The sequence below is a fragment of the Balaenoptera ricei genome, chromosome 17 (genome assembly GCF_028023285.1).
Source record: "Balaenoptera ricei isolate mBalRic1 chromosome 17, mBalRic1.hap2, whole genome shotgun sequence".
In the NCBI taxonomy this organism is placed as follows: Eukaryota; Metazoa; Chordata; class Mammalia; order Artiodactyla; family Balaenopteridae; genus Balaenoptera; species Balaenoptera ricei.
The window spans coordinates 290,260-315,994 of NC_082655.1; the positions used below are offsets into that span (position 1 = coordinate 290,260).

General features: G+C 66.8%; 4 protein-coding genes across 13 annotated transcripts in view; 1 reads left to right on the top strand and 3 right to left on the bottom strand.

Annotated features, from left to right (window-relative positions):
- Positions 1–21: 21 nt before the first annotated feature.
- Positions 22–6,658, top strand: RECQL4 (RecQ like helicase 4). 3 transcript variants are annotated; one of them, XM_059901475.1, is made up of 23 exons: positions 22–182; positions 247–280; positions 407–510; positions 731–871; positions 1,181–1,803; positions 1,896–1,995; positions 2,073–2,199; positions 2,320–2,433; positions 2,541–2,666; positions 2,752–2,844; positions 2,924–3,060; positions 3,492–3,575; positions 3,659–3,832; positions 3,921–4,100; positions 4,173–4,314; positions 4,395–4,657; positions 4,734–5,019; positions 5,102–5,231; positions 5,313–5,482; positions 5,556–5,736; positions 5,817–5,970; positions 6,108–6,216; positions 6,308–6,658. In XM_059901475.1, the coding sequence occupies exons 1-23, from the start codon at positions 99–101 to the stop codon at positions 6,430–6,432; spliced, it is 3,681 nt and encodes a 1,226-aa protein (XP_059757458.1). In that variant the 5' UTR covers positions 22–98; the 3' UTR covers positions 6,433–6,658. The 3 variants fall into 3 exon arrangements, with proteins under 3 accessions (XP_059757458.1, XP_059757457.1, XP_059757459.1); XM_059901474.1 differs by lacking the exon at positions 2,320–2,433 and having other exon boundaries at positions 23–182; XM_059901476.1 differs by lacking the exons at positions 22–182; positions 247–280; positions 407–510; ... (2 more) ...; positions 1,896–1,995; positions 2,320–2,433 and having other exon boundaries at positions 2,075–2,198.
- A 77-nt stretch (positions 6,659–6,735) lies between these two features.
- Positions 6,736–8,853, bottom strand: MFSD3 (major facilitator superfamily domain containing 3). 3 transcript variants are annotated; one of them, XM_059901487.1, is made up of 5 exons: positions 7,869–8,853; positions 7,425–7,572; positions 7,217–7,341; positions 7,041–7,121; positions 6,736–6,953 (listed from the first exon to the last, which is right to left on the bottom strand). In XM_059901487.1, exons 1-5 carry the CDS (start codon positions 8,632–8,634, stop codon positions 6,874–6,876), a joined length of 1,200 nt encoding a protein of 399 aa, XP_059757470.1. In that variant the 5' UTR covers positions 8,635–8,853; the 3' UTR covers positions 6,736–6,873. The 3 variants fall into 3 exon arrangements, with proteins under 3 accessions (XP_059757470.1, XP_059757469.1, XP_059757468.1); XM_059901486.1 differs by having other exon boundaries at positions 7,041–7,150; XM_059901485.1 differs by having other exon boundaries at positions 7,041–7,341.
- A 333-nt stretch (positions 8,854–9,186) lies between these two features.
- GPT (glutamic--pyruvic transaminase) lies at positions 9,187–14,409 on the bottom strand. 6 transcript variants are annotated; one of them, XM_059901479.1, is made up of 12 exons: positions 14,225–14,409; positions 12,920–13,085; positions 12,677–12,766; positions 12,494–12,602; positions 12,181–12,314; positions 11,795–12,038; positions 11,565–11,644; positions 11,421–11,474; positions 11,051–11,225; positions 10,819–10,974; positions 10,611–10,723; positions 9,187–10,541 (listed from the first exon to the last, which is right to left on the bottom strand). In XM_059901479.1, the coding sequence occupies exons 2-12, from the start codon at positions 13,079–13,081 to the stop codon at positions 10,122–10,124; spliced, it is 1,737 nt and encodes a 578-aa protein (XP_059757462.1). In that variant the 5' UTR covers positions 13,082–13,085; positions 14,225–14,409; the 3' UTR covers positions 9,187–10,121. The 6 variants fall into 6 exon arrangements, with proteins under 6 accessions (XP_059757462.1, XP_059757463.1, XP_059757461.1 ...); XM_059901480.1 differs by having other exon boundaries at positions 14,019–14,409; XM_059901478.1 differs by having other exon boundaries at positions 12,920–13,218; positions 14,019–14,409.
- Positions 14,410–15,214: 805 nt separating this feature from the next.
- The window catches only part of PPP1R16A (protein phosphatase 1 regulatory subunit 16A), a 33,186-nt gene continuing 22,665 nt past the window's right edge, over positions 15,215–25,735 (bottom strand). Inside the window, exons 2-11 of the mRNA XM_059901484.1 lie at positions 19,877–20,875; positions 18,653–18,723; positions 18,430–18,575; positions 17,219–17,322; positions 16,976–17,100; positions 16,760–16,885; positions 16,604–16,679; positions 16,396–16,525; positions 16,008–16,173; positions 15,215–15,788 (exon numbers count right to left, since the gene is read on the bottom strand). Coding sequence (XP_059757467.1) covers positions 15,414–15,788; positions 16,008–16,173; positions 16,396–16,525; positions 16,604–16,679; positions 16,760–16,885; positions 16,976–17,100; positions 17,219–17,322; positions 18,430–18,575; positions 18,653–18,723; positions 19,877–20,135 — 1,578 coding nt within the window. The 5' untranslated portion in view covers positions 20,136–20,875 and the 3' untranslated portion in view covers positions 15,215–15,413. The remainder of the gene's footprint in view (positions 15,789–16,007; positions 16,174–16,395; positions 16,526–16,603; positions 16,680–16,759; positions 16,886–16,975; positions 17,101–17,218; positions 17,323–18,429; positions 18,576–18,652; positions 18,724–19,876; positions 20,876–25,735) is intronic.

Consider the following 25,735-nt stretch of genomic DNA (forward strand, 5'->3'; position numbering starts at 1 on the left):
CCCGCCTCCAACCCCGCCGAGCGCCCCCAGTGGCTGGCGGCCGGCGTCGCCCTCCTGGCGGGAGATTCCTGGGGCGCCGGGCGCAGAGCGAGGCGACCATGGAGCGGCTGCGTGTTGTGTGGGAGCGGCTGCAGGCGTGGGAGTGCGCGTTTCGGCGGCGGAGCGGGCGGTTGCCGGGCCAGGTGCGGGCTGCCCGTGGGCGGGGAGCTGAGGGAGCGGCATCCGGCTGACGCGCTCCCTTTACAGGAGGACGTGGAAGCGGCGCCCGAGGAGACCCGCGGTGAGCGAGCGGGCGCGGGGCGGAGGGAGCGGCCGGGGACGCGGGCAGGGGGCGGGCGGCCTCCACCGCCACGCCCAGCCGAGCCCTGCCTCCTGAACACCGACCCCCCTCCGGCCCCGCCCTCAGCGCTCTACCGGGAGTACCGCACCCTGAAGGAGGCACTGGGTCAGGCCGGCGGTCTCGGGCCTCACGGCTCGGAGCAGTCGGTTCCCGCGGCGGCGGCCGAGGAGGTACCCGGGCTCGACATCCCAGCCTGTCGGTCAACTTCCTGTATGCCGGATCCAGGAGGAGTCGTGACCCAGGCTCTGTGGGGCGAAGAACTCAGGGGGCGGGCTGACAGGGTGGAGGAAGGACAGCCCCCGCCCCTAGGTCTCCGGGGCTGGAGACACTTCTGTCCCCCCGCTACGCCAGCCTTTCCGCGGCCTAGATCTCTACCGTCTCTTCCTGCAGATGCTGGAGCCCAGCTGCTGGGGGCCCCACCTGAATCGGGCTGCGACCCAGAGCCCCCATCCTCCATCCAGGCTCAGCTCTCAGGGATCTGTGCAGGACTACGGGAAGAGGCTTAAGGCCAATCTAAAGGGCAGTTTGCAGGTGAGGGTCGGGCAGGCAGTGCGTCCAGCCGGTGTCTAGAGCTACTCTTGGCCCAGGAGCAGGGTCAGCAGACACCCAACTCTGTTAAGTCTTTCACACGTATTCACGCGCACACACACAACTCCAGCATTTCCCAGGGCGCAGCTCTCCAGGAGAGCTCAGGGTCAGCTTCTACTCTCGACTTCTTTTATGTCCCAGCCTTAAGTTTCTCACGTCGCCCAGCTGTTACAGGTGGGGCCTCCAGCAGGTTTCAGAGTTTGCAGCACCCCCAAGGGCCTGAGTTCCTGCTTGCTTATCTCTCCCTCCCAGGCCGGGCCAGCCCTGGGCCGAATACCTCGGCTTACACGAAGATCCTCCTCCAAGATGCCTTCCCCAGGGCCACCAGGCACAGGAGCTGCCACCATCTCTCCAGAAGAAGTCAGTGAGGTGCCCCCCCAGCCTCCCAGGCCCCAGCTGAGGCCAGGCCGGCCCCAGCAGCTGAGGGCATCCCTGAGCCTGCGGCTGGGCTCCCTAGACCTAGGCTGGCTGCAGCGGTGTCACAACGGGACCCCAGATTTTCTGGGGGTTCCCAGGGCCTGCCAGCCTTGCCTGGGTACAGAGGAGTCCCAGCTTCTTACTCCAGGTGTTGCATCTGTCCTCGGTCCCAGCGCTGGCCCTGAGGTGCCTTTACAGGGCCCAGAGGCGCCTTTACAGGGCCCAGAGGCTCCAACCCTCCCAGCAGCTGGTATCAGTGCAGGGAACTCCCAGCCTGGTACCCGTCAAGGCAAGAAGCGGAGATGGAGTGGGGAGCTGGAGGGAAGCCCTGCACAGACCCAGCAGGACAGTGACCGAGCAGGACCGCTGCCTGCGGGAGCTGGCGCTGCAGCGCCTGCAGAAGACTGTCCAGAGCAGCCTGTGCAGGCACAGCCCCCCAGCAAGCCCCCAGCCCCCAGGTATCACTGCCCTAGCCCCCCAGCAGCGCTGCCCTCAGTCGCGCCATGGTGGGGAGGGCTGTGGGTGCAGTTGACCTGTGCGTCTCTTCTAGACTTGCTGTCCGCGACAGGGGGAACTATGTGCGGCTCAACATGAAGCAGAAACGCTACGCGCGGGGCCCGGCCTCAAGGGGCAGGCTCCTCCGCAAGCAGGTGGGAAGCTGGCGCCAGATGCTCCCGCTCACCTGCCTTGCTTCTTGCTCTGTGAGTCTCATTTGTGTCCCCACTAGGTATGGAAGCAGAAGTGGCAGAAAAAAAGAGAGTGTTTTGGGGGTGGTCAGCCCAGAACCACAGCCCAGGATTCCTGCTCCCCGTGTGGGCAGTTCAGTCACTGGGCATCCCAGTGCCCTCAGCCAGGTGAGGCCTCTGCCTTGGGGGGTGGCTTGGGCCAGCGCTGCTTGTAGGGGTTGTTGTGCTCTTTGGGGAGGCGGCTCTGGCTCAAGTAAAAGGCCCTCCTAACTCCTGCCCCTGGTCCAGAACTTACCTTGGCCCCTCAGAAGGAGGGTGGCAAGGATGAGGGTGGCACACAGACCCGGGCCACGTTCAAGGAAGTATCCCAGAGAATGGGCACTGCCTGCCGCCAACTCTCTGGTGAGCAAAGAGGTGGAGGAGAGGTTGTAGCAAGTGGCTTTCTTGCCAGAGTGACCCCAGACCAGTCCGGAGCTCCTGTCCTACCCTATCTTATCTGCTCTCGGCAGGTGAAGAACACACAGAGCCTGCAGGGCCTGAGCTGCTGGTGCCCACAGGGCAGTCTGTGCCCAAGGCTCCTTGTCTGCCTCCTGTGCCACCACTCTATCCGCCAGGGCCTTTGGGGCAGGTGGTAGGTGAGTAGACGCCTACCAGCTCCAGAGCCTTGACTGGGGGGTGGGGGCGACTCGGGGCCATGCTGACTGATACCTGTGTCCACAGACACGCCAGCTGAGGTGTTTCAGGCCCTGGAGCAGCTGGGGCACCAAGCCTTCTACCCTTTGCAGGAGCGTGTGGTCATGCGGATCCTGTCTGGTGAGTGTGGCCGGCAGGGGGCGTGGTGGGACTGAGGCTGGGCCGCAGAGCTGTGCTCTTGACCCTCTGTAACACCCAGGCATGTCCACGCTGCTGGTGCTGCCCACAGGGGCTGGTAAGTCCCTGTGCTACCAGCTCCCTGCACTGCTCTACTTCCGGCGAAGCCCCTGCCTCACATTGGTCGTCTCTCCTCTCATGTCGCTCATGGACAACCAGGTTGGTGGACAGGGTCCTTGGGTAGGTGCAGAAGGCAAGAACTGGTACCCATGGCTCTGTTGACCCACTTGGGCTGCTGCTTCTTGCCCCACCCCCACCCCCGAGTGGCAAGTCGCAGGCCATTCTCAGCTCTGTCCATAAGCTGGCAGTGGCCCAAAGGCAGCAGGGACACAGCTGGCTAGACCCGGGCCCACCCACAAGAGGAGCAGCTCGGGGGCGGGGCATCCCCACTGGGACCTGTCTCCAGTGCTCCTGAGTCAAAGCCCACACGTGGCTCTGAACCCTTAGTCGTAGGACCCAGGGTCTGGGTTTTTCTCCCAGAGATCCTGCAGGGGACACAGCAGTAGTTGTCAGGCCAAACCATTCTAAGAGGCACGTGGGGAAGGGCCAGGGCTGGTGGCCTGTGACAGGCTGTGCTCCTGTACCTGCAGGTTTCCGGCTTGCCCCCAGGCCTGAAGGCGGTCTGCATCCACTCGGGGATGACCCAGAAGCAGCGGGACTCTGCCCTGCAGAAGGTAAGGCGTCCTCGCAGGGCGAGACAGGCAGAGGCAGCAGGCAGATGCCTTGGCGGTGCTCCTGACCTTGCCATCATCCTCAGGTTCGGTCAGCCCAGGTGCAAGTGCTGATGCTGTCGCCAGAGGCGCTGGTTGGGGCGGGGGGCGCTGCCCTCCTCACTCAGCTGCCACTGGTTGCCTTTGCCTGCATCGATGAGGCCCACTGCCTCTCCCAGTGGTCCCACAACTTCCGGCCCTGCTACCTGCGTGTCTGCCAGGTAAGTTTTGGGGCGGGGGCGGTGGGGGTGGGGTGCTACGTGAGCAGACCAAGGAAGGTTGGGCGTCTCACCACTCCTCTCCACACAGGTGTTGCGGGAATGCATGGGTATTGGCTGCTTCCTGGGTCTCACAGCCACGGCCACGCGCAGCACTGCCCTTGACGTGGCCCGGCACCTGGGCGTGGCCGAAGAGTCTATCCTCAGGGGGCCGGGCACCATCCCTGCCAATCTGCACCTCTCTGTGTCTTCGGACAGGGACCCAGACCAGGTAAGCACGCACACGTGGGCCAAGCAGAGGCCCTGCCTTCCGACTGCTCGTGCTGACCCTTGTCCTCTCCAGGCTCTGGTGACGCTGCTGCAGAGTGATCGTTTCCGTGCCCTGGACTCTGTCATCGTCTACTGTAACAGACGAGAGGACACGGAGCGTGTCTCTGCCCTGCTGCGCACCTGCCTGCGTGAGGCCCGGGCCCCAGGATCCCGAGGTGAGGTGGAGGCAGGCCTGCACCCCACAGATGGGCCCCGGACACATGCCCCACCTGACCATCGTGGGTCTTCCCTGCAGGCCGAGCCCCGGAGGCTGTGGCTGAAGCCTACCATGCCGGCATGGGCGGCCGGGAGCGGCGGCGGGTGCAACGGGCCTTCATGGAGGGCCGGCTGCGGGTGGTGGTGGCCACGGTGGCCTTCGGGATGGGGCTGGACCGGCCAGACGTGCGGGCCGTGCTGCACCTGGGGTTGCCCCCGAGCTTTGAGAGCTACGTGCAGGCTGTGGGCCGGGCTGGGCGTGACGGGCTGCCTGCACACTGCCACGTCTTCCTCCGGCCCCAGGTGGGTACCCGTCCCACCACCGCGCCCCCAGCCCCGCCCCCCGCTGCGGCCCCGCGTTCATGCTGCCCTGCTGCAGGGTGAGGATCTGTGGGAGCTGCGCAGACACGTTCACGCCAACGTCATCGACTTCCTCGCCGTGAAGAGGCTGGTGCAGCGCGTGTTCCCGCCCTGTGCTTGCACTCGGCAGCCCCCAGAGCAGCAGGGAGACGAGAGCGGGGAAAGGCACTCGGGCAGGGTCCTTGTGGCTACATCTCCCCAGGATGCTGACCATCCCGGCCTCGAGCACACAACCCGGTGCCCGGGCCACAAGCGGGCGCTCCCGGTGCAGCCAACCGTGCAAGCCCTGGATATGCCCGAGGAGGGTGAGGAGCAGGGAGCGTGAGAGGGGGGGGTGGGGGGACACCCCAGCATCCCCGCATCTTCTGAGCCCTGCTCTGCCCCCAGCGATCGAGACTCTGCTGTGCTACCTTGAGCTGCACCCACAGCGTTGGCTGAAGCTGCTGGCGCCCACCTATGCCTGCTGCCACCTGCGCTGCCCCGGGGGCCCCACCCAGCTCCAGGCCCTGGCCCGCAGGTGAGCGTACATCCCACCCCTGGCTCAGAACAGGGACAGAGAACCAGGGCTGCCAGTCACATGTCCCTTCCCCTGGTACAGGTGTCCCCCCCTGGCTGTGTGTTTGGCCCGGCAGTGCCCCAAGAAGACAGGTGGGGGAAGCAGTTCTGTGGAGCTGGACGTGGTCGAGCTGGCAGACTCTATGGGCTGGGAGCTGGCCCCCATGCGGCGGGCTCTCCACCAGCTGCGGTGGGATCCAGGGCCTGGGACAGGTGCGCCCGCCCCCAGCCCTGCTTGCCGCCTGTTTGCCGCCTTTCTGCCAGTTTCTGACACCCTATCTGGCAGGTGTGCCTCGGGGCACGGGGGTGCTGGTGGAGTTCAGGGAGCTGGCCTTCCACCTGCACAGCCCCGGAGACCTGACAGCCCAGGAGAAGGACCAGATCTGTGACTTCCTGCATGGCCGCGTGCAGGCCCGTGAGCGAGAAGCCCTGGCCCGTCTGCACCGCACCTTCCGGGCTTTTCACAGGTGCAGGAGAGGGTGGGCAGGGCCTGGGTCACCCCATCCTCCCCAAGGCGGGCCGCTCTGATAGGCTCTCGCCACCCCAGCGTGGCCTTCCCCAGCTGCGGGCCGTGTCTGGAGCAGCCCGATGAGGCACGCAGCGTCAGGCTCAAGGCCCTGCTCAGCCACTACTTCGAGGAAGAGTTAGAAGCACCGGGGGGCGTGGAGACCGAGGAGGACCCTGAGCCAGGACAGGCCAGGGTGAGTGTCGGGGCCTCCGGGGAGGCGGGGGGGGAGAGGAGTTACAGAGGGGACGCACCCCCAGCTGCAGGCACACACCTGCCTCCCGCCCCTCGCCGACCACTGCGGAGCAACGTGCCACGTGTCCCCACCGGCAGCTCCAGGACTGGGAGGACCAGATCCGCCGGGACATCCGCCACCTCCTGTCCTCGTGGCCAGAGCAGCGGTTCTCGGGCAGGGCCGTGGCCCGGGTCTTCCACGGCATCGGTGCGGAGCTAGGAGGCCCAGCCCTGAGCAAGGTGGGGGCTGGGGGCAGACCTGGCCAGAGTCCTCAGAGCCGCGTCTCCTCCCACTGCAGGAAGCCCCTGCTATCCGGCCCAGGTGTACGGGCGGGACCAGCGCTTCTGGAGAAAGTACCTGCACCTGAGCTTCCATGCCCTCGTGCACCTGGCCACAGAGGAGATCCTGCTGTGGGGCTGCTGACCACCCTGCCGCGGAAGGACCCAGTTCCCCCACGTCACAGACACGGGCCTGAGCAGGGGCTGCGTGGCCACAGCATGGGGGGTGTCAGGTGCAGCAGGTCCTCAAGGCAAAGATGGGCACAGATATCAGTGGTCAGGACAGCGACCAACCACTCTGGACAAAGGCCACCATCAGTAGCGTGGGGGCAAGGAGGCCCCAAAGCGCAGAATAAAAGATGCTCGAGTCATTTTCAGGAACACTTCTTCCACCGCGGACAACCCCCAGCCTGAGGACAGCCTTGCATGTCACTCATCCCAGACACAGTCCAAAGGCACGCTCCACTTTATTGATAAGTCTGGCCACCCAGTTCAGGCCAGGGTGTTGGGTGCAAGGCCCAGGTACTGCATGGGTGCGGCCGAGAGAGCGAGGAAGACAAAGAAGCAGAGACGTGGCCCCAGGCTGTCAGCCAGGGCTCCAGCCAGCGTGCCCATCAGCAGCTTCCCCAGCAGCTCCAGAGTGGCCAGGAGACTGTAGTGTGTGGCCTGCGGGGTGGGGGCGGGGGGGATCACTTCGGGACCTGCTTGGACTCCAGTCCTGCAGCCCCTGGTGTTGCAGCCACACCCCCTCACCTGCAGGGCACTTGGTGCCAGCTGGCTGCAGCGCATCATCAGGGTGAAGGTGGCGGTTGTGACCAGGCCCCCCAGGAAGTGCTGCAGACACAGACTCAGCAGGGCTGCCCCTGGGAGGGCTGAGGTCAGCAGGGCCCAGGACTCCAAGCTCCTCCCCCCTGTGGCCCACCCCTCACCTCTCAGGACTGCGCTGGGGGCCAGGCTGGCCCCAGGGCTGTCCAGGTGAAAGAGCAGGGCAGTCTGGCAGGCCAGGCCACCCAGACGGAACTGAAGCGCTGACTTCAACAGGGGCAGTGGCTGCCTGGGGTGGGGTGATGGGGCAGGTCAGAGGGTGTGGGGAAGGAAGGGGAGAGAGGTGGGTGGGGCAGGCTGAGGGGGGCTCACCGGCGCCTGGCCAGGAGGGCCCCACCCAGGGATGAGCCGGCAATGGAGCAGGCCACAGCGCCCACACCATTCCACAGCCCCAGCTCTGGGGTAGAGATGCCGCAGTCCAACAAGAGCAGTGGGAACAGGGCGCTGGTGCCCTGCTCACCTGTGGAGAGAGTCAGTAGGGGTGGCTGGCACACCTCCGCCTGGGCCTCAGTCATGCTCCCCCAGCCCTGCCTTTTTCTGGGCCACAGATGCCAGGAGACAGCTGGGGCTGGGCTTCGACGACGCTCAGGGTCAGCGTGAAGCAGCTCAGAGAGGCTCAAGGGAGTGTGGCTGGAGCTGGACCTGCAGAGGGCCGGGCTGGGCTCCAGACTTCAGGTCAGACCCCAAAGAGGAAAGGCAGCCCTGCAGGTGAGTTCCGGGGCTCCTGTGGGCCCACCCCTGCTGTGCCTGACTCACCCAGCTTGTAGGTGAGCACGAAGCCCACTGTCCACAGGGTCCCAGGCACGGCCAGCAAGTCCTGCCCAAGGTGCAGGGTGTGTCGGGGGTGTTCTGAGGGCAGAGGTGGGGGAAGCTGTCGCAGGGCTGGTGCCACCCAGGTCAAGGCAGCAGCCAACCAATAAGTGGCAGCCAGGAGCAGAAAGAGCAGGGGCCAGGAGAGGGTGGGCACCAAGGCCAGCAGCCCACCCCCAGCCAGCACCGCCCCCAGCTTGTACGCGACCACCTGCACAGTGTTGCCAGGTCCCAGCTCTGCGGGCTCCAGGAGCCGCACAGCCAGCATGTCCAGGGCCACATCCTGCACAGCTGCAGCCAGATTCAGCAGCAGAAGCAGCCCCGCCACCGTGACAGGCAGCCCGGCCTGACCAGCTGTGGCGGGAGGGTGGTATGCCAGCAGCCCACACACCAGGCCCAGAGCAGCTGTGCTGAGCGTCAGCCAGGCCCTTGGGGAGCCCCGAGTGTCCACCAGCGGGGCCCACACAAGCTTGAACAGCCACGGTGCGTACAGGGCCTTGGCCAGTCCCACGCGTGTCAGGGAGAGGCCGCGGGCCCGCAGCAGCACGGGCAGCAGCCCAGACTGCAGCCCATAGGGCAGGCCCTGCACCAGGTAAAGGCCGGCCAGCGGCAGCAGCTTCCCACGCATGGCGAGGAGGCGGGGCGCTGGGGCGGGGGCTGGGGCCCAAGCTCTAGTGGCTGGGTCTGGGTTCAAGGCCGGCCGGGGCGGCATGAGAGGTTCCAGTCAGAGTGGGGGCAGGGTGCTTCCGAGGGGGGTCCGGTCCGGTCGGGATGGGGTCAGGGGTCACGGAGCGGCATGGCTCTGGGGCTGGGCCAGGGTTGGACAGGCTGGCGTCCGCACCCGCGCCCTTGGGTCCTGGGGGCGTCAGAACGCCGAAGAACTGCAGGACTCCTCCACGGCGGGGCTGGGGCAGCGCTCCGGCCCGGGCGGCGCAACCCGGAGACGCGGCGGCCATAGAGCACGCGGGCGGGCTAGAGCGCCGGCCGCCTTCTGGCGCCCCCGGTGGCCAGCTGTCCTCGAACGTCGGAAGCGGCCGAACCCGCGGCCCATTCAGGTCCCTCCCAGGGCTATCAGATCCGGTCCCCAGACCCTAACTCTCCGGAAGTGCTTCCTGGTGTCTCACCTGGAGCCTGGTGGCCGCAGGGTCCACTGGGCCCCCCACGGAGGACCCACTGTCTACTACCGCTTACTTCGGCTGCTGGACCCTCACCTCGCTGTGCTAGTGGTCTCAGCGCCCTCCCTAGGCCAGTGGCCGCAGAGCGTCGTGGAAGGCAGGAAGTTCGTGGGAAAGGCCTGAGCCCACATTCAGCCCAAGGAGGCACCCGGCTGCTGCCCGAAACGCCCTCTAGTGTCTAGCGACGAGGCCAGGAGAGCCAGTCCACGCCGGCCCCAGCCTGACCCCAGCTGGCCATGGAGAGGGCGGGGCAGGGCGGGGCGGGGCGGGGCGGGGTCCACCCGACGAGAAACCTGCGCCTCCCCTGCCCTCTCCTGCCCAGAGCCTTGCTGTGTGGGGCACCTGAGGCCCAGGGGAGATAGTGAAGCAGGGACTATGGTTAACAACCGCATCCAGAGTGGAGCTGGGGCCTTGGCCAACACTCTCCCTAAGCCCGTGGGTCGCTGAGGCCTGCCAACCCCTAGACCAACTTGCAGACACTTGAGCCAAGACATTCCATCAGCTGCTGAGGCCACGCGGAGTGAGCTTCCTTTCATTTCCACACATTTTGGGGGCCCAGGTTTCCTTATCTATGAAATGGGGACTACAGTGCCCACCAGAGAGGACCCTTTGTGCAGTGATCCACAACAGTGTCTGGCATGCACATCCTCGCGTGCCAGTGTCAACGACACAGGGCTGCCCGCCAGCCCCCAGCCCAGGTCCTTCAGCCCAGAGCTCCACAGGGCACCTCTTCCTCAGCATCTTCCGTGCTCTCTTCCCCCAAACTTGCCTTTGGGTGCCCCAGCTCAGGAGGGGGCCTCCCCTCTCACTGCTTCCCAGCCCAAGAACTGCATTTGCACGTGGATGTCACACACCACACACAACATGGCAAAGCGAGACCAGTTTGCTCTTCCTCCCGTCCCTGCTCTTGGGCCAGCACCACCGCTCCTCCAGCTGTCCAAAGTGGCAGCACCACTGCCCGCGCCCACTTACAGGAACCAAGACTGCCCCTTTGAGTTCTCACGGTCACTCCGCTTCCCAGTGCTCACCCCATCCCGCCAAATCCATCCTGTAAGAAGGTCACCTCCCCTGGAAGCCCTCCCTGACCACTCCTCCCGGGCCCCCAGGCCTGCACAGAACCCCACACAGAAAGGCAGTCAGGAATGGACAAGGCGGCGGAGGCGCATACAGGTGTGCACACAGCCTCCAAGCAGCCAAGCCAACCCACTGCTTTATTAGGGGCCTGAAAAGAGGCAGGGGCCCAGCCACACAGGCAGCAGGAGCAAGTCCAGAGCGCTCCAGAGACCCCAGGACCCTGAGCACTGTCCGCCCGGGGTCCTCCCTGCCGGCCCAGCCTGGCCCCCAGCGGTGTCCTCAGGAGTACTCGCGGGTGAACTTGGCGTGGAACTGGCTCAGCGTTTCCAGCAAGGGCCGCAGCTTCTCCATGGGGGGCAGAATGGTCATCCTAAAAGGGGGAAGAAGGTAAGCGAATGGGGTTGGGGTCGCGGGGAGGGGCTGCGGGGCCCAGCCTCACCGGAAGTGGTAGGTGCCTTCCCGCTGCCCGAAGCCGCTGCCAGGCACCACGCAGATGCCGGTCTCCTCCAGGAGGCGCAGGCAAAAGAACATGTCGGGAGCCAGGCCCAGCTCCTGGGGGCGGGCGGGCGGAGGGGCGGGTCAGGGCGGGGCGTCCCAGGCCGCGCGGTCCCCGCCCCGCCCCGCACGCCGCACGCCGCACGCCGGACCTGAGCGCGCTGCACCGCGCGAGGGGGCAGCTGCACGCGCGGGAAGGAGTACATGGCTCCCTGCACCGGATTGCAGCGGATGCCGGGAGTCTCGTTGAAGACCTGCTCCGTGAGCTTGGCCTTGGCCGCCAGCTCGGCCAGCACCGCCCGCTTCTCCTGCGGCCGTGGAGGGAGAGCCGGTCAGGCTGGGCCAGGGGCGCGGCGCCCTGACCCCGCGGCCCCGCCCACTCACCGCCTGGAACTGCGCGAAGGAGGGGTCGGAGGGCGCGGGCGGGCTGACCGCCACGTCTAGCAGGACCTGGCCCGGCGTGGGCGGGCACAGGCGCACGCTCCGCAGCTTCTGCATCTGCTGCTGTACCGCTGCGTCCATGTTCACCAGCTCCACGTAGCCGCCGCGGAAGCCGCACCTGCGAGGCGAGGGCGGGCGTCGAGGCAGGGCAGGCAAGGAGGGGCCGGCCTGGCGGGCGAAGTGAGCCAGGCCGCGGCCCGGGTGCCCGGCCCCGCCCGGCCAGCACGCACTCGCCCATGTAGCCCTTGGAGACCGAGTGGAAGGAGGCGAGCTCCTGCCGCGCCGCGTATGGCGGCCCCATCTCCGTGAGCACCTTCTTGAACGAGTGGAACTGCGAGCCCTCGGCGTACACGTTGTCCTGGTACACCTGGACGGGCGGACGGGCGACAGCGGGGTGCGTCACGGGGGCGCGCGCCGCCGCCCTCCGACCCCTACCTGCGGGGGCCCCGGCCAGCACCTCATCGGCCAACAGGAAGAGCCCCTCCTCAAAGGCGAAGCGGATCACGGCCTCAATGCACTCGCGGGTCTGCACCTGCCCTGGGGCACAGACGGGTCCGGGGTCGGCTGAGGGGGCGCGCTGCTCTCCGCGGGGCGGCGGGCGGAGCGGTAGGCTGACCCAGGCGCAGAGGGCGGGGGTGCCTGTTCGGGCCAGGGCGGGGGGGGGCGGGGGCGGGTAGGGGCGCGCACCGGTGGGGTTGCCGGGGTTGATGATGCAGAGCGCGCGGGGGCGACAGTGGTCACGCGCCTGGAGCAGCGCGCGCCGCAGCTCGGCCACGTCGAGCGCCCAGGCGCGCTCCTCGTCCAGGTAGTAGTCTACCTGCACCGCGCTGAGCTCGGCCAGCGCGGCGGAGTAGAGTGGATACTGAGGGATGGGGATGAGCACGCCCGTGCGCGTGCGACCCTCGCCGGCCACCAGCAACTTCAGCAACGTCTGTGGGTGGGACCGGGAGGCGGGGTTGGCGGGCCGAGGGCTGCACCCGTCCCCCGCCCCGGGCGCCGCCGTGTCAGGACGAGCCGACCCGCTCGGCCGCGCACTAGGAGCCGCGGTGTCTTCCCGCGCTGCCCCGGCCTACCACGATGGCGTCGCTGGCCCCCGTGGACAGGAAGATGTTATTGGGGTCGGCGGGAATGCCTCCATCGCGCCGCTCAATGTACCGCGCCACGTCCTCGCGGATCAGCTGGGTGCCAGAGCTGATGCTGTAGGCCCCTGGGCCCGGGGACAGGGAGGACGGGGTGGGAGTGGGGATGGGACAGGTGAGGTCCCCTTGCATCCCTCCCGAGGAGATCCGCCCTTTCCAGCGGGCAGATCCCCCCGTCTCCTGGGACAGCCTCCTCCAGCTCCTGTTCCTGCCCCTCCCTGGGGCTTGGGCAGGTTCTGGCACTCACCCAGGCTGTGGCCCCCACATGCCTGCAAGATGCGCTCCGCCCTCCTCTTGGCGTCGTCGGGGAAGTCAGGGCTGTTCAGGAGATCAGGGTGGACGCAGAGCGCCAGGACCTGGGAGGAGCGAGTGCTGGGGCCAGGGCACATGGGCTGACAGGGAAGGGGTGCAGGGCAGTACTGAGCCTCACCTGGCGCAGGAAGGTGATAGGCGTCTGCCCCATGGCCTGTGCGTCCCCGATGTTAGCTCGGATGACTTCAGTGAAGGGCTTCTTTACGCCCTGTGGCGGGGGGGCGGGGGGGGGCATGGGCAGTGACAACGGACCTTATCGCTCCCACAGGCCTTGTCTCATTCGGCCCACGGGTGGGGGGAGAATGGGGCCACTCAGTGCCCCGGTGCAGCCCTGAGGCAGTGGTGGGGCTCAGGATCCTACCTGGCGCAGCTCCTGCTCCAGCTCCAGCGCCCGCAGCACGATTGGGCCTCGTACCGCATACTCCACCTTCCGGACACACGGGTTCATGGTGTCCAGCGTCAGCACCTTCTCCTTCAGCCCGTTCGTTGCAGCCTGACCGTGGTCACCTGTTCTCAAGGCCATGATCCTGCTCGGACCGGGCAAGAAGGAGACTCAGGAGGCGTCAGGATCCAGAAGTGTGGGTGAGGGAAGCTGGGTCCCGGCTTGGTGGGCCAGGGCCGGGAAGGGGGCACCCTCTTCACTGCAGCCTGCTGGCCCCACTGAAAGGGACAGAAAAGGCTGAAGGAGCTGGGCCCGCCAGGCCCCGCCCCACCCGTCTGGGCACAGTTCTGCCCTGGGGAGCCACAGGGAGTGGGTGAGAAGACAGGCGGGGCTTGGGGTGAGGCCCAGTGCCCGCCCAGTGTCCCCATGACAGGGGAGCAGGAGACCCACATGGGAGGTAGGGACAGACGGAAGGGTCAAGCAGCTCTGAGGGACTAGGCTTGGGGGAGGGGAGGTGGGCTGAGTGCCCTGAGGGGTTGGCAGAGCCTGGCAGAGCTGAACCTGGAGGGGAGAGTGAGGCCTGGGGCCTCTGGAGATTTACCCCAGTAGGGCTCGGCCGAGGCCTAGCCCTTTTGGACCCCCCCCATCTTTGCTTGGGCCAGCAGAGTAGGCCTGTCTCCCGGGTAACTGAGCCAGGCCTCAGGAATCCTGGGGCTGTCCGGGGAGGGGAGTGAGGCTTCAGATGCGGGGGTTCCATCTGGCCCCTCCTGCGCTGGGGACCATGGCCCGCGGCAGCAAGAGCCCTGGGGCCGGACCTCAGTCCCCCATCAGTGCTGCAAGGCTGGAGTCGTTGGGTTGGGGTGTTGGGGGAGGGGCAGGGCAGCTCTGGGCCTTCGCAGGGCCCTTGGACACCTCAGCTGCTCTGGGCTGCTGTCCTGCCCTTTCGCCAAACACACACCAGCCTGGGGCTGCCCTTGGGGCCACACCACAGGCAGGGTGACCTAAGCGTCCCTTCCCTGTGGCTCCTGATTGGTGGAGAGAGTGGGAAGCGAGCCATGATAAGCCCTCAGGGCCCCACCTTCACAGGCCCTGCAGGGAGCTGATAGGCCATGCCCAGCGGTGGCCACCGCAGCACCAGGATCTGGCTCCGCAGCGAGGGTCAGGGAGCAGCAGGCCCTCTCAGCTGAGCGGGGCTGTGGGTGGCTGGTCAGGCCTGGGGAAAGCTTGGCCCCTTTGCTCCTGCCGGCTGGAGAGGAAACAGGAGGCCAGACGGCAGCCTCTCACCTGCGTCTCCTGCTCTGCTGCTGCCTCTGTCACCTCTGCCTCCCAGTCTGCAGGCCTCTCTGGGCCCCGGGCTGGAGAACAGGTTAATATGGGCCCAGCCGCTGGCAGAGCCAGGCCCCGCCCGCCCCCTGGCAGCAGGGCCATGTGGCAGCTGTGGTGGCAAGTGGACCTTGGGCAGCGCACCACCCCACACTCTAAATTTAACCAGCAGCCTCCCCGCGGCCCCCCCCCCGCTGTGCTGAGGACACCCCTCCAACCACTGATGCTCAGGGACGGGGGGGCGGGGCCTGTGGACACTGGGCTGACCAGGTCAATGTCCAGCGGAGAGGGTGACCCAAGCCCATGCCACCCAGCACTGGTGGCCATGCCAAGCAACCTGCCCTGGACAGATGAGCTGGCAGTGCCCCAGCCCTCCCAAGTGAGGCCCCAAAGGGGCCCTGTCACCCTGACACATCGTGCCTGGTCAGCTCAGAGCCTCAGCAGCCAACTGTTGGCCCTCTTTGCCAGCCTGAGCAGAAGCTGGCAGCCAGGCCCCAAGATCAGGGCTGCATGCCAGTAATGGGGAACCCGCCCCCCACCAGGGAGGCTTCTGACGCTAGCCTTGTACCACTTTGACCCTCTGGCTCTTACCCAAGAGTCTTATGGAAAATACTCTCTCCTTTTCCAAGCCAGGATCCCTGCCTCTCCAGCATGGACACCCCCAGCCCTGGCCAACAAGGAGTGTCCTTCTGAAGCTCCCCGTTCCCCTCAAGAAAGCAAAGAATTACAGAGGCGTCTCCAGGAGGCAGGGGAGGCAGGGTGCAGTAAACGCTAGGCCTCTTGCCGGGGGCGTGGGCCTCACGCCCACACAGGGGCTGGGCACCACAGGCAAGCCCCAGCACGTGCCCACAGCCCTCAGGTGCTCGCAGGGCCAGGCGCACGCAGGCCCAGCAGCGCAGCAGCTCCCCACCATGGCAGTGGCGGCCCAGCTGAGACACATGACAGGGCAGGTGGCAGAACGGCCCTTTATTGAGTCACAGAATGAAACTAGGTCTCCGCAGCCAGGTGCTTCCCAGGTACAGCTTCTGCCACAGGTCTGTCCCCGAGGAAGGAGGAGGCTGGCAGCCTAGCCCGGAACACACATTGCAGTACGCAGAGCAGGGGCCCTGGGCCTGGCAGTGGGACCTTGGGCACCCCAAGCGCCAGCCCCTCACATGAGCAGGCAGCATGGCCTCTTCTCCACGCGGGCCTCTTCTGAGGGGGCTGTGAGTTTGAGCAGGGGTGGGTCTCCACCAGCCCCGGAGCCACACTCCAGCTGGGGGGTCTCGGTGTCCACAGGCAGTTCAGACTCAGCAGCCTCGAGCCCCTCAGGGGGGGGTCGCTGCAGCTTAGCGGCAGCCCGCTGACGCTTCAGCTCTGCCAGGGTGTGGGGGGCCTTGGCCTGGACCAGGGCGTCAGGGGTGGTGCTCTCCAGGGGGCTCAGCTGGTAGGAGACACTTCGGTCCAGCCGCTTGGAGTACAGGTGCCGCCCGGGGGGGCTCCCCACTCGCCCGTTGTGCTGCCTGGCCGCCTCTGGGTCCTCCTCCTGTGTGGGGAGCACAGGCCCCAGAGGCCATCAGGAGGGTCCCCTCTGGCCTGGGGTGCCGGGCTGCGTGGCGGTCCAAGGGCAGAAACGCGGGTGGGGGCGGCAACTGACGCCCACGGGGCACGAGTCTTGCATATGGGGGCAGGGTCACTGGTCCCACCAGCTCCTGAGGCTGGTACGGAGGGAGGCGGGGCCCGGGCACGGCTGGGCGGGGCTCACTTCGGGGGGCGGCCGCCGGAGCTCCGCATCGGTCTGGCGGTCCTCATCCTCCTCAGACGGCTCCGGGCTGGTAGGCGGGGGCTGTTGCCACACGATGGCCTCCTGGGCGTGCTCCTTGCGGTACAGGCTGGTGCGCTGAGTCAGGCTCACCCGCCTCACCACCTTCCTGGGAGGGGGCGGGCAGGAGGAGTGGAGGGGGGAGACACCGCCTTCCCTGCGGACTCTGCCCCGAGCTCCAGCGGGCACGTAGGCCTGCCAGCTGACATCAGCAGGGACAAAGCCCGGGGCAGAGCCCAAGGGGCGAGGGGAGGGGAGAGGGGTGCTGAGGGCCCGGGGGTGGGGCGCTGGGCGGGCCCGCGGGGGCCTGGCGGGAGGGGCGGGCACTTACCCCCGGCTGCCGGCGCTAGAGGTGCGTCGACGCAGCAGAGAACGCTGGCGGCCCTGGGCGCGCAGGAGCGCGTCGTGCTTGTGTTTCAGCTCCAGCAGCTTGGCCCGCACCTCCTCGTCCCCGCACACGTCTGAGGAGGAGTGGCCGGAGGGTCAGGGGCGCCCGCCCGCCCGCCCCCGACACCGGGAGGATGCGGCCCCAGGCTCACCGAGAGGCGTCTCGTCCATCAGGGATTTGCCGTTCAGGTCAGCCCCGTGTGCCACGAGCAGCTCCACCAGGTGCACCTGTGGGCCGGCGAGCCCGGGCTGCTGAAGCCTGCGGAGCCGCCGAGCCCGCCCGGCCCCACCGCCCCGCAGGCGCTCACCTGGCCCCAGTAGGCCGCCGCGTGCAGTGGCTCCCAGCCGTCGCGGTCCTTGGTGCTCAGGCTGGCCCTGTGTTCCAGCAGCAGGGCAGCCGCCTCGCCGAACCCGTTGGCCGCGGCGATGTGTAGCTGCAGGCAAACCGCCGGCCCCTGAGTCCCAGCCCTGGTTCGGCCGGCAGCAGCCTCCCCTGCCTGGGTCCCGCGCGGCCCCGTCCTCACCAGCGTGGCCCCGTGGTCCCGGGGGGCATTAAGGTCTGCCCCCGCCTGCAGCAGGCTCCGGACGTCCTCCAGCATATGCAGCTCGGGCAAGGCCCGGGCCCGCTCGATGCTGTCCTGGGTGATGCCTGCGGGGCAGTGGGCTCAGGGCTCCACCCCCAGCACACCACCCACCGCACCCCGCACCCCCCTGCCCCGGCGGGCGGGCAGGCAGGCAGGCAGGCAGGCGGGCGGGGCTGCACGCACCACGGCTGGCCATGGCCGTCTCCAGGCAGTCCAGTGTCTGCTCGTCCTCACACAGGTCGTAGGGCATGTTCCCATCCGTGTTGACTGCCAGGAGGTCGGCACCACTGCGGGAAGGGTGGACGGGGCGCTGGTCACAGGGCCCTTCTCCCCCAGCGGAGGCCCCCAGTACCCTCTCAGAGGCCCTCCACCTAGGGCTGCCTCAGAGGGGGCCCAGGCCTCACGTGCTGCAGTGAGAGGCAGCCCCTCGGCCCTGGATGCTGTCCTGGGGCCAGGTGGGCTGTCCTGCAGTCTCCACCATGTCTGGTTTTTCAGGTTCCTGGCACCCCTCTGCCCCCATGAATACGTACAGTGGGCTCACTTGCCACGAGGGGGTGCCAAGACTCTGGGGGCCCCAGGCAGCGAAAGGTGGTGGGGAGAGAGCCTGGGTGTCAGGAGAGCGCTGTGGGGAGCTGAAGGAGAGCCCGAAACACAAGGCTGGGTGCCCACTGTGGAGGGACACGGCGTGGGGCTAGTGGCCGCCTGGGCGCACCCCCTTGCTGCCCCGTGACGCTGCACACCCAGCCCGTCCCACTCCAAGGCATCTGTGTGCAAACGGGAGCCACCGCCATCCACCCACACACCCACCACTGTTGCCCGGACTGCTCCAAGGCCAGCCAGTGGGGGACTCCTGGATCCTGGTGAAGCTGACCACCCTCTCCATTCACCAAGGCAGGTGTTCAGGAGCCCAGCCCTGCTCTGCCCTCCTTGTTAACGGCCCCACCTGTGTCCAGGTATCCCCCCTTGCCAATTTCTCCCTCGTGGCTCTGACTAGAATGGCATTTCTCTGTGCAGACCCTGGGAAGGCCAGAAGACCAGAGCAGGAGGTCGAGGCCTGTCCTCAAGGAGTTCCCATGCTCTTCATGGTGTGAGCAGCCTGGCAGGCGGAGGACCGCACTGCCCTGAGTATGTGCTAGTTCCCTTGGGTGGCAGCATCCGTGGTCTCGGCCCACGTCCCGCTCTGCACGCCAGGGTGCAGGCAGGGTAAGCAAAGGTCAGTGGGAACACAAGAGGCCAGGGTCCAGGCACACTTTCCCACAGAGATGAGATGCCTGGGCGGTGTCTCCGGATGAACTACCCACTGCAAGGAAGGTCCTGCCTGCCCCTGGCCCAGTTGCAGCCCCTCCCTGATAGAGACACCCACTCCAGCCACACCTGCTCCTAGTGGGCCCTACCGAGCAATGAGCAGCTCCACCAGGTGCAGGTGGCCACAGGTGGCCGCGGCATGCAAGGGTGTCCAGCACTCACTGTCACGGGCATTGACCTTGGCCCCAGCCTCCAGGAGCTGCTGCACCATCTCCCGGAAGTCATCGATGCAGCTCTGCAAAGCACGTGGCCTGAGTGCCCGAGCCGCAGGCCAGGGCCCCATCCTCTCCTCGCACCCTCAGCGAGGCTGACCTGATGCAGCGCGGTCAGGCCGTCCTCATTGGCCAGGTCAGGGCTGACCCCACTCTCGAGGAACTGGCGGACTGCAGAGAGGAGGGGGGTGCATTCAGGGCACAGAAGTCCCGCCACAGGCCAGCGCCATCCTGCTCAGGTCCCTGCACCTGGGATACCTGGGCTGACTGCTGTGCGTAGCCGGGAGAGCAGAGGACGGGGAGAAAGGCAGTGGTACAGGTGACAGGAGGGACACCAGAGCTCAGGCCGAGGGCTCAGGAGCTGGGCCCCCAAGCCGGGTACAGACAGCAGCACTCTGCCTCTACCCTCCAGCAGGGTGCCCTCCTGAGTCATGGCACTAGGGCCCTCCTGTGTGACAGCCACCTCCGCCATCGCCCCCTGGGCCTGGGTGCTGGCACCTTCTGTCAGCCATCCCTGTGTCAGGTCCCATGCTTCCCCCAGCCTTCCCCACTCACACACACACACACACCCACACCCCTTCTCTGGCACTTGCAGCCCCCCACCCCTGCACTGCTGCAGCCAAGAGTGTGGGCCCAAGGTGCCCAGGCCTGGCCCTCCCTGGCTGCACCCTCCTCCCCGCAGCTCCCATGCACTGGCCTGAGGCACACCCTGCCCCTCCTTGCCCTCTGCACCCCAGCTTCTACAGCAGAGGCCCCTGCCCGGGAGGGAGGCAGAAAGCGCCCTCGGGAGCCTCCCGGGACAGCAGCAGAGGGGCTGTGAGCATGTGGGCACAGGAAAGGAACAGGAAGCCTGCCCAAAGTTCAGGCCTGTCGTCTGGGAAGGTTCTGATGGGAAGAAGGAAGAAGTCAGAGGCAGAGCCAGGTGCAGGCATCGAGGGGGCCAGCCCGTACGGGGAGCCCCGCTCCCCGTGCTCTAGCCTGCCCAGGTGGGCTCCACCGTACTCCCGTATGGAGGCTCAGGACCCAGGCAAGCAGGTGTCCCGAGCTAAGCCCAGCGCCCTGGCGAGAGGCGGCAAAGACTGGGCAGCTCCCGGCCCACCTGAACCAAGCCCTGTGGGCCCACCCAGGGCCCCCGCCCACCCCCCTAGGCCTCACCGTCACTGCAGGACCCTCCTCAGGCTGGCCTGTGAGGGCTGCCCTGGGGGCTCCCACCACTTGGGGTCTGTGGCTGAGGACGCTGGGCCTCGCCCTTGGCGGGCCTCGCGAGGCCTGCGCGGGGGACGGGGACGGGGCTGCCTGCCGTGCGCGGCTGGCCCACACTCGCCTTCCTCCAGGTCATTCCGGGCAGCCGCCTCCAGAAGGGCAACGCTGGGGGTGAAGAGGACCCGCTTCTGTGGCCAGCCGCCGGCCGCCTCCTCCTGTGACTGCTTCCGCGGGCCCCTCCTGCCGTGGGCCTCCTTCTCAGCCTGGGCCCACATCTTCACCTGCTGGGCACGTCGCTTCTGGGCGTGCTTCAGCCGCTCCTGTGTGCTCATCCTGCCCACCATGGGCATCTCTGCCAGCAGCTCCAGGTGCTCGGCCATGGCGGGGGCTGCCTGCCAGGGGGGCTGCTGGGGGCACCGGACGGGGAAGCGCGGGGGCCAGGCTGGGCCTGAGAGGCAGGGCAGCTGGCTGGACTGGCGCCCTGGGGGGCATCCCCTCTCTAAGGCTCGGTGTCCTCTGCCCCTGGCAAGGCTGGGTCAGGAGGCCCCCCACTGTGACCAGACCCGGGCAGCCATGAGGGGCCCGGGTCCCAGGCAGAAAGGGCAGCAAGGGAGGGCGCCTCGGCTACCCAATGGACAAGGCCTCCCTCCCTCGTGGGGTCGGGGTGCCCACCCTGTGGGAAGCAGTCCTGGACCCGGCCAGCCTCAGTTCAGGGTCTGAAGCTAATGACCCAGATAACGAAATTGCAGCTCCGTGACACCTCGCCGAGGGGAAGGGGAGGCCAGGACAAGGGGCAGAGGCCCCTGTGAGCCCTAAAAGCCCCTCTCACCTAACAGGCCTTAGGGGACCAGGTGGGGTCTAGGAGCAGCCATGGCGGGGGCCTTCTCTCCCCACGCCCCCAGCCTTCTGGGGTCGGTGCTAACGAGGAGGTGTGGCCACAGGGGGCCCGGGTGGGTGTGTGTCCAGAGTCCCGGGGTCCGGCCCCCAGCGTCCGGGGCTGAGGCTCTCTAAGCGGCCAGGGCACCGAGGGTACAGCGGGCCTGGCAACTGTGTCTTCAGGAAGGCTTCCCCTTCGGAGAAGCCGGCAGCCCAGCTGTACACGGCAGGTGCTCCCGCTGGCCTGAGAGGAGGAAGCAGGAAGCGCGTCAAGGCCAGACGGCGGAGACGGGCTCCACCCGGAGCCCCGCCCTGTGTGAGGGCAAGCCCTGCCCGGGAGATCCTGGCGGAGGGGAGGGGGCTGCCTGTGCCCGCATTCTGGCCCACACACTCGGTGTTTCCAGCAAGGGCTCTGCAGGCTGTGCGGTTGAGAGAGGGGAGCAGGGGCGGCACTGCCAGCTCGCGGCAGCCCCTCAAGGCCCCCGGCTCGGCCCTTGCCCCGCAGCACCCCTGACCTGTGCGCCCCGGGCTGGGCTGGGCTGGCCAAGGTCACCTTCTCCTTGGGCTCTCCCGGACTCCCCGAGGGCTGTGCGGCCTACGGCCTTCCCGAGGGCGGGCCCTGCCGCCTGGGCCCCGGGCCGCCCTGCTGCTGGGCTGCAGCTGCGGAGGCTGGAGGGCCTGGCCTGTCCTGACCAGCACCCCAGCTCCTCACCGCCCGAGTCTGGGCCTCTTCCTTGCCGGGCTTTCTGTTTCTAGCTCAGGCCGCTCGGCGCTTCCCTCTGCCATCCTGGGCAGCGGTCCAAGCCCTGATCGTGTGAACACAGGCGCAGGTGGCCTGCCTGACAGGTGGGCAGGCAGCTGGGCTGGGGCACAGCCCACGGTCCCCACCATGGCCCGTCCTGCCCAGCACGCCCGGTGTGCTCACTAGGCATGGTCCCAGGACACTCCTCGGGAGGCCATGGCCATGCTCCACCTAGAAGGTACCCACCTGCAGCTCAGCCTGCCCACCGGGAGTCCCCATTCCCACTCGGCCAGACCTTGTGGCCATCTAGAGACTGACCCAGCCTTCTTCTGGCCAGACTTGTACTCAGGGGTCTCAGTGAGTGCCCCCTTCTTTCTGGAAGGGAACTGTCCTGGGCCAGATCAAATGAGGTCAGGTCCCTCCTGCCCCGGGACCCCCAGTGTACTGGGAGCCTCACTTTACAGCTCTGCCTTGCCCTGGACTTTGCTGGCACTCCAGCGATCCGCTCTGCGAGCCAGGCCTCAGAGGCTTCCTGGGGACAGGACAGGGGACCAGCGAGGCCCAGAAAAGACTCTCCGGGCAGCACTCCTGCTCCAGGCAGCCAGCCCCCAGCTGGCCCCCTCTGCAGACTGCTGGGGCCAGGCAGACAGTGAGCTGCCTAGGCCCCCTGCCTGGATCCCCCAAGTCCCGCCTCTGCCCCCGAGACACCACTTCTCCCCCGAGACGGAGACAGGCAGGAGGCCTGCAGGCCCCGTGCCAGCTCCCCACCCATGAGGCTGGGGGTGGATCCCAGACCATACCCAAGGCATGGCAGAGCTTTCACTGGCTCTGTAAGACTCTCCCTCCCTGCTGGCCGCTCACAGGTAGCCTCCTGTTCCCCTGGAGGGAGCTGGGACCCCCTCCAGCCCACACATGGGATCTTCACCTCTCTGGGGTAGGCCTCTGAAGAGCCTGCCCCAAGAGACCCCAGGAAGGAGCAAGGCACTCTGCCCAGGCCACCCCCGACCCCGTCTCCGCCGTGGGAAGGGGAAGGGGACCCACAGGGGATGCCACCCCGACCCTGTCCACAAGGGAGGAAGTACCCTGCAGGCCGAGGCTCTGCGGCAGAGCCGGCTCACAGGGCCTCGGGGACCGTCTTCCCCAGGTGGCGCCGACATCAGAGCCACAGCCCGATTTTGTTAAGCTTGACAAGATTTAGGAGACATCATCTACCCATCATTTTATGGAAGAAAAGAGATTTTGACGCCCATGTCATACAGAAATTCCCCTAGAGGGGCATTCCCTGATGGTCCAGTGGTTAGGGCTCCATGGTTCCACTGCACGGGTTCGAGTCCCTGGTCGGGGAACAAAGACCCCTGCATGCGGGGGGAGCAGGGTGGGGGACAGAAAAAAACCTAAAATAGAATAACCACCAGCTTTTCAAATTGAACAGGTGTTGTGTTTTCTAGCTGTTGTTTTCTTATTTTGAAGGCCACCCATGAAAATACATCTGGAGCAGGATCTGAAGCCTCACCCAGCCCCACCCCTGTGCCCCAGGCCACACGGGGCTCAGGATAGAGACCTGCTCCCTGTGGGCCCCCAACGGCCCGGGCACTGCACACTGGAGACTCTGGTCTCCTGCTGGGCTACAGCAGCTCAACCGGGTCCTCAGCCCCCTACTCTGGGGGACCCACCTGCCTGAAGCCCCAGGTCCCCTTTGGGCCCCTTTAGCAGCACTCCTTGCTGGAAGCTGCCTGAGGACAGTCTACATGTGACCTTGGGTGGGTCCTTGGGCCGCTGGACTGCCTCCTCTGAGAGAAAGGTGACCCCAGGGAGTCCCAGGACCCCGCTGCAGTGGGCGGCCATCCTGGAACAGTCTCCATGGGGGGCAGCACACTGCCCAGCCCCCGCCCCCCAAGCTGAGTCTAAGCTCTCCGCCTGCTGCCCCTCCTCAAGCCCCCCTCTTCCGCCTCCTCCCAGCCACACAGTCCAGGAACAGTCCCCCCAGGCTGGAAGACTCACCCCTCAGCTGAGCCACAAAGGCCAGGGCAGCTCAGTGGAGTCTCAGCAACTGACCACCGCGCCACACCCAGGCCACGGGGGCCAAGCAGGGAGGCTGCCGCCTCAGCCCACAAATCCTGCCCCAAGCCTCCCTGGAATGTCAAACAGAGATAATCTGGACGATTTTTCCACTTCTCAGCTCCATGCCTGGGGCGCTGCATGGGAGTGTGGGGCTGAGGTGGGAGGAGCCTTCTGGAAGGACAGTGGCCACTGCCCCTCATCCTCTGAGCCCACGCCACTGGACTACGTCCAGAGTCTGTCGAGAGTACCCCTGGACACCCGGCTTACGGGGCCCAGCGCAGGCCCTCAGTGTGGACAGACACATGCTGGCCTGAGTGTCTCAGCGGCCCCTCCCCATCCAGTCCCAGCCCTGCGCTGGCAGGCCCCTGTCATTATCCCCGTTTCCCACCTGGGGAACTGAGGCCTGAACCCGTGGGGCCCTGCTGACGCCGCCACCGTCCTGCCTCTCGTGCTCACTTCCCAGCATCTGTGAGAATCAGGGACAGTGTAGCAAGAGCCCAGAGCCTTTGAGGGTCGGGAAGTGTCCCTTCACTCACTCAGGGACTGGGAGGCTGTGCCTTGCTCAGAGAGAGGAAAGGAGAGATGAAGGGGCAGGGTGGGGGGCGCAGAGCCTCAGAGAAGGGCTGGGGGCGTGCGAGGAGGAGTGGGATGCCCCCCTTCCCTCAGGTTCTGGGGGCTTCACATCCCCGTCCTGCTTAAGGTTTGTTGGAGCTGGTTTTCCTTGTGGCTTTATCTACAACAGCAAAAGATGGGGAATGACCAGCTGCTCCTCACTCTGGGAAGAGCGAAGTGTGTGTTGCCATCCTGCAGAGTCACACACACAGACATGCCCATTAGCAGGTGAGGGCATGTAAATGTCACGGGCGAGGGGCTGGGGCCTGGTTGCCGAAACCCCGAGGCAGAGCTGACCCCGCCGCGTTGCAGGCGGGGCATCTGTTTGCTCGGGGACCACGAGTAGCTGGACTTCATCCCTGGGCCGACCCCCTGCCCCATCCCCTCACCCTTCCGCCCCAGCCTGGCTCACCTGGGAAGCCTCCCATCCCCGCTGCATATCCGGCCGCCGCAGGCACAAGTCCACCAAGGGCACCGTTCGTCCCGCAGAGGACCAGCCAGCTGGGGGCCCACCCGGTCCGTGCCCAGGGCCACGTGCTGGGACCTGGAGGGCAGCCTCGGGTGGGGACCTGCTCAGGGAGGGAACCCGACGCCCCAAGGGCAGGGTCTGGCTCACAACAGGCACTCCGCCAGCGGTCTGGCCACGCCGTCCCCAGCCCTGCCCCATGGGCCTGGCCTGGGGGTGGCCTAGGGTCGGGGGACAAGGAAAACTGGCCTGCCCTCAGAGGAGGTGCAGGACGTGCGCTGGTGAGTAGGAGGGCCACCGTGGCCCCGGGGTGGGCCCACCTGACGGGCCCAGAGAGGGGTCGGGGGCACCGGCAGCGGGGTGGGGTGGGCCGAGGAGGTGTGAGCAGCAAGGACGGAGAGGCCAGGAGCCAAGCAGCGTGGCGGGTGGGCAGTGGGTTCCTCGCACTGGTGCGGGCGGGACCCATGGAGGAGCAGATCTGGGGTCGTGGCCAGGGCAGCATTACCACAGTGACAGCACATGCGTGCAGAGCAGCTGTCCCCAGGGGCACTCACCTGCCTCCAGCAGGCCTGTTCTAGAATGTTCTAGAAGCTAATCCCACAGCACTACCATCAGGCCCCTCACTGCAGCAGCCTTTACGTCCTACACGTCTATCAAAGGGTCATTAAGTAAGGCCCTAAGGGGTTTATGAGGAAGCCTCCTATGCACCCTCATGAGAAGGTCACTAAGAAACTCTTCAGTGAAGGAAAAAAGGTGTAAAATCTGTACATGATAAGCAACTTCTGTGTGAACACACATGTAAACATGTATCAAAAACACAGAACGAGGAGAGAAGCAATGGGAAGGGCCTCAGGCGGGGTGGGGGCAGGGCAGGGGGTGCAGGTGGGCGGCACCAGAGCTTTGGGTCACTCCTGTTGTTTGGCTTTTGAGCCATGTGAAGGTAAACCTCTTTGAAACAACATTTAGTGCTCTGTTCAGGGAGGGCAGGTGTGAGCACACCTGTCAGGTATCAGGTGCGGCCTCGGGGGGCGGGGACTAACAGGACCAGCCCGTGCCAGTGTCAGCAGAGGAGCTGGCCTCGGCCTGGGCCGGGGGAGCTCAGAGGCTTCCAGACAAATGAGTGATGTGATCGGATCTGAGGGGTGGGGGGACCTGGCAGGAGACCTGGCAGGAGAGACGATGGGACCCGCACACACCCCCGGCAGTGGTGGACAGGAGAGGAG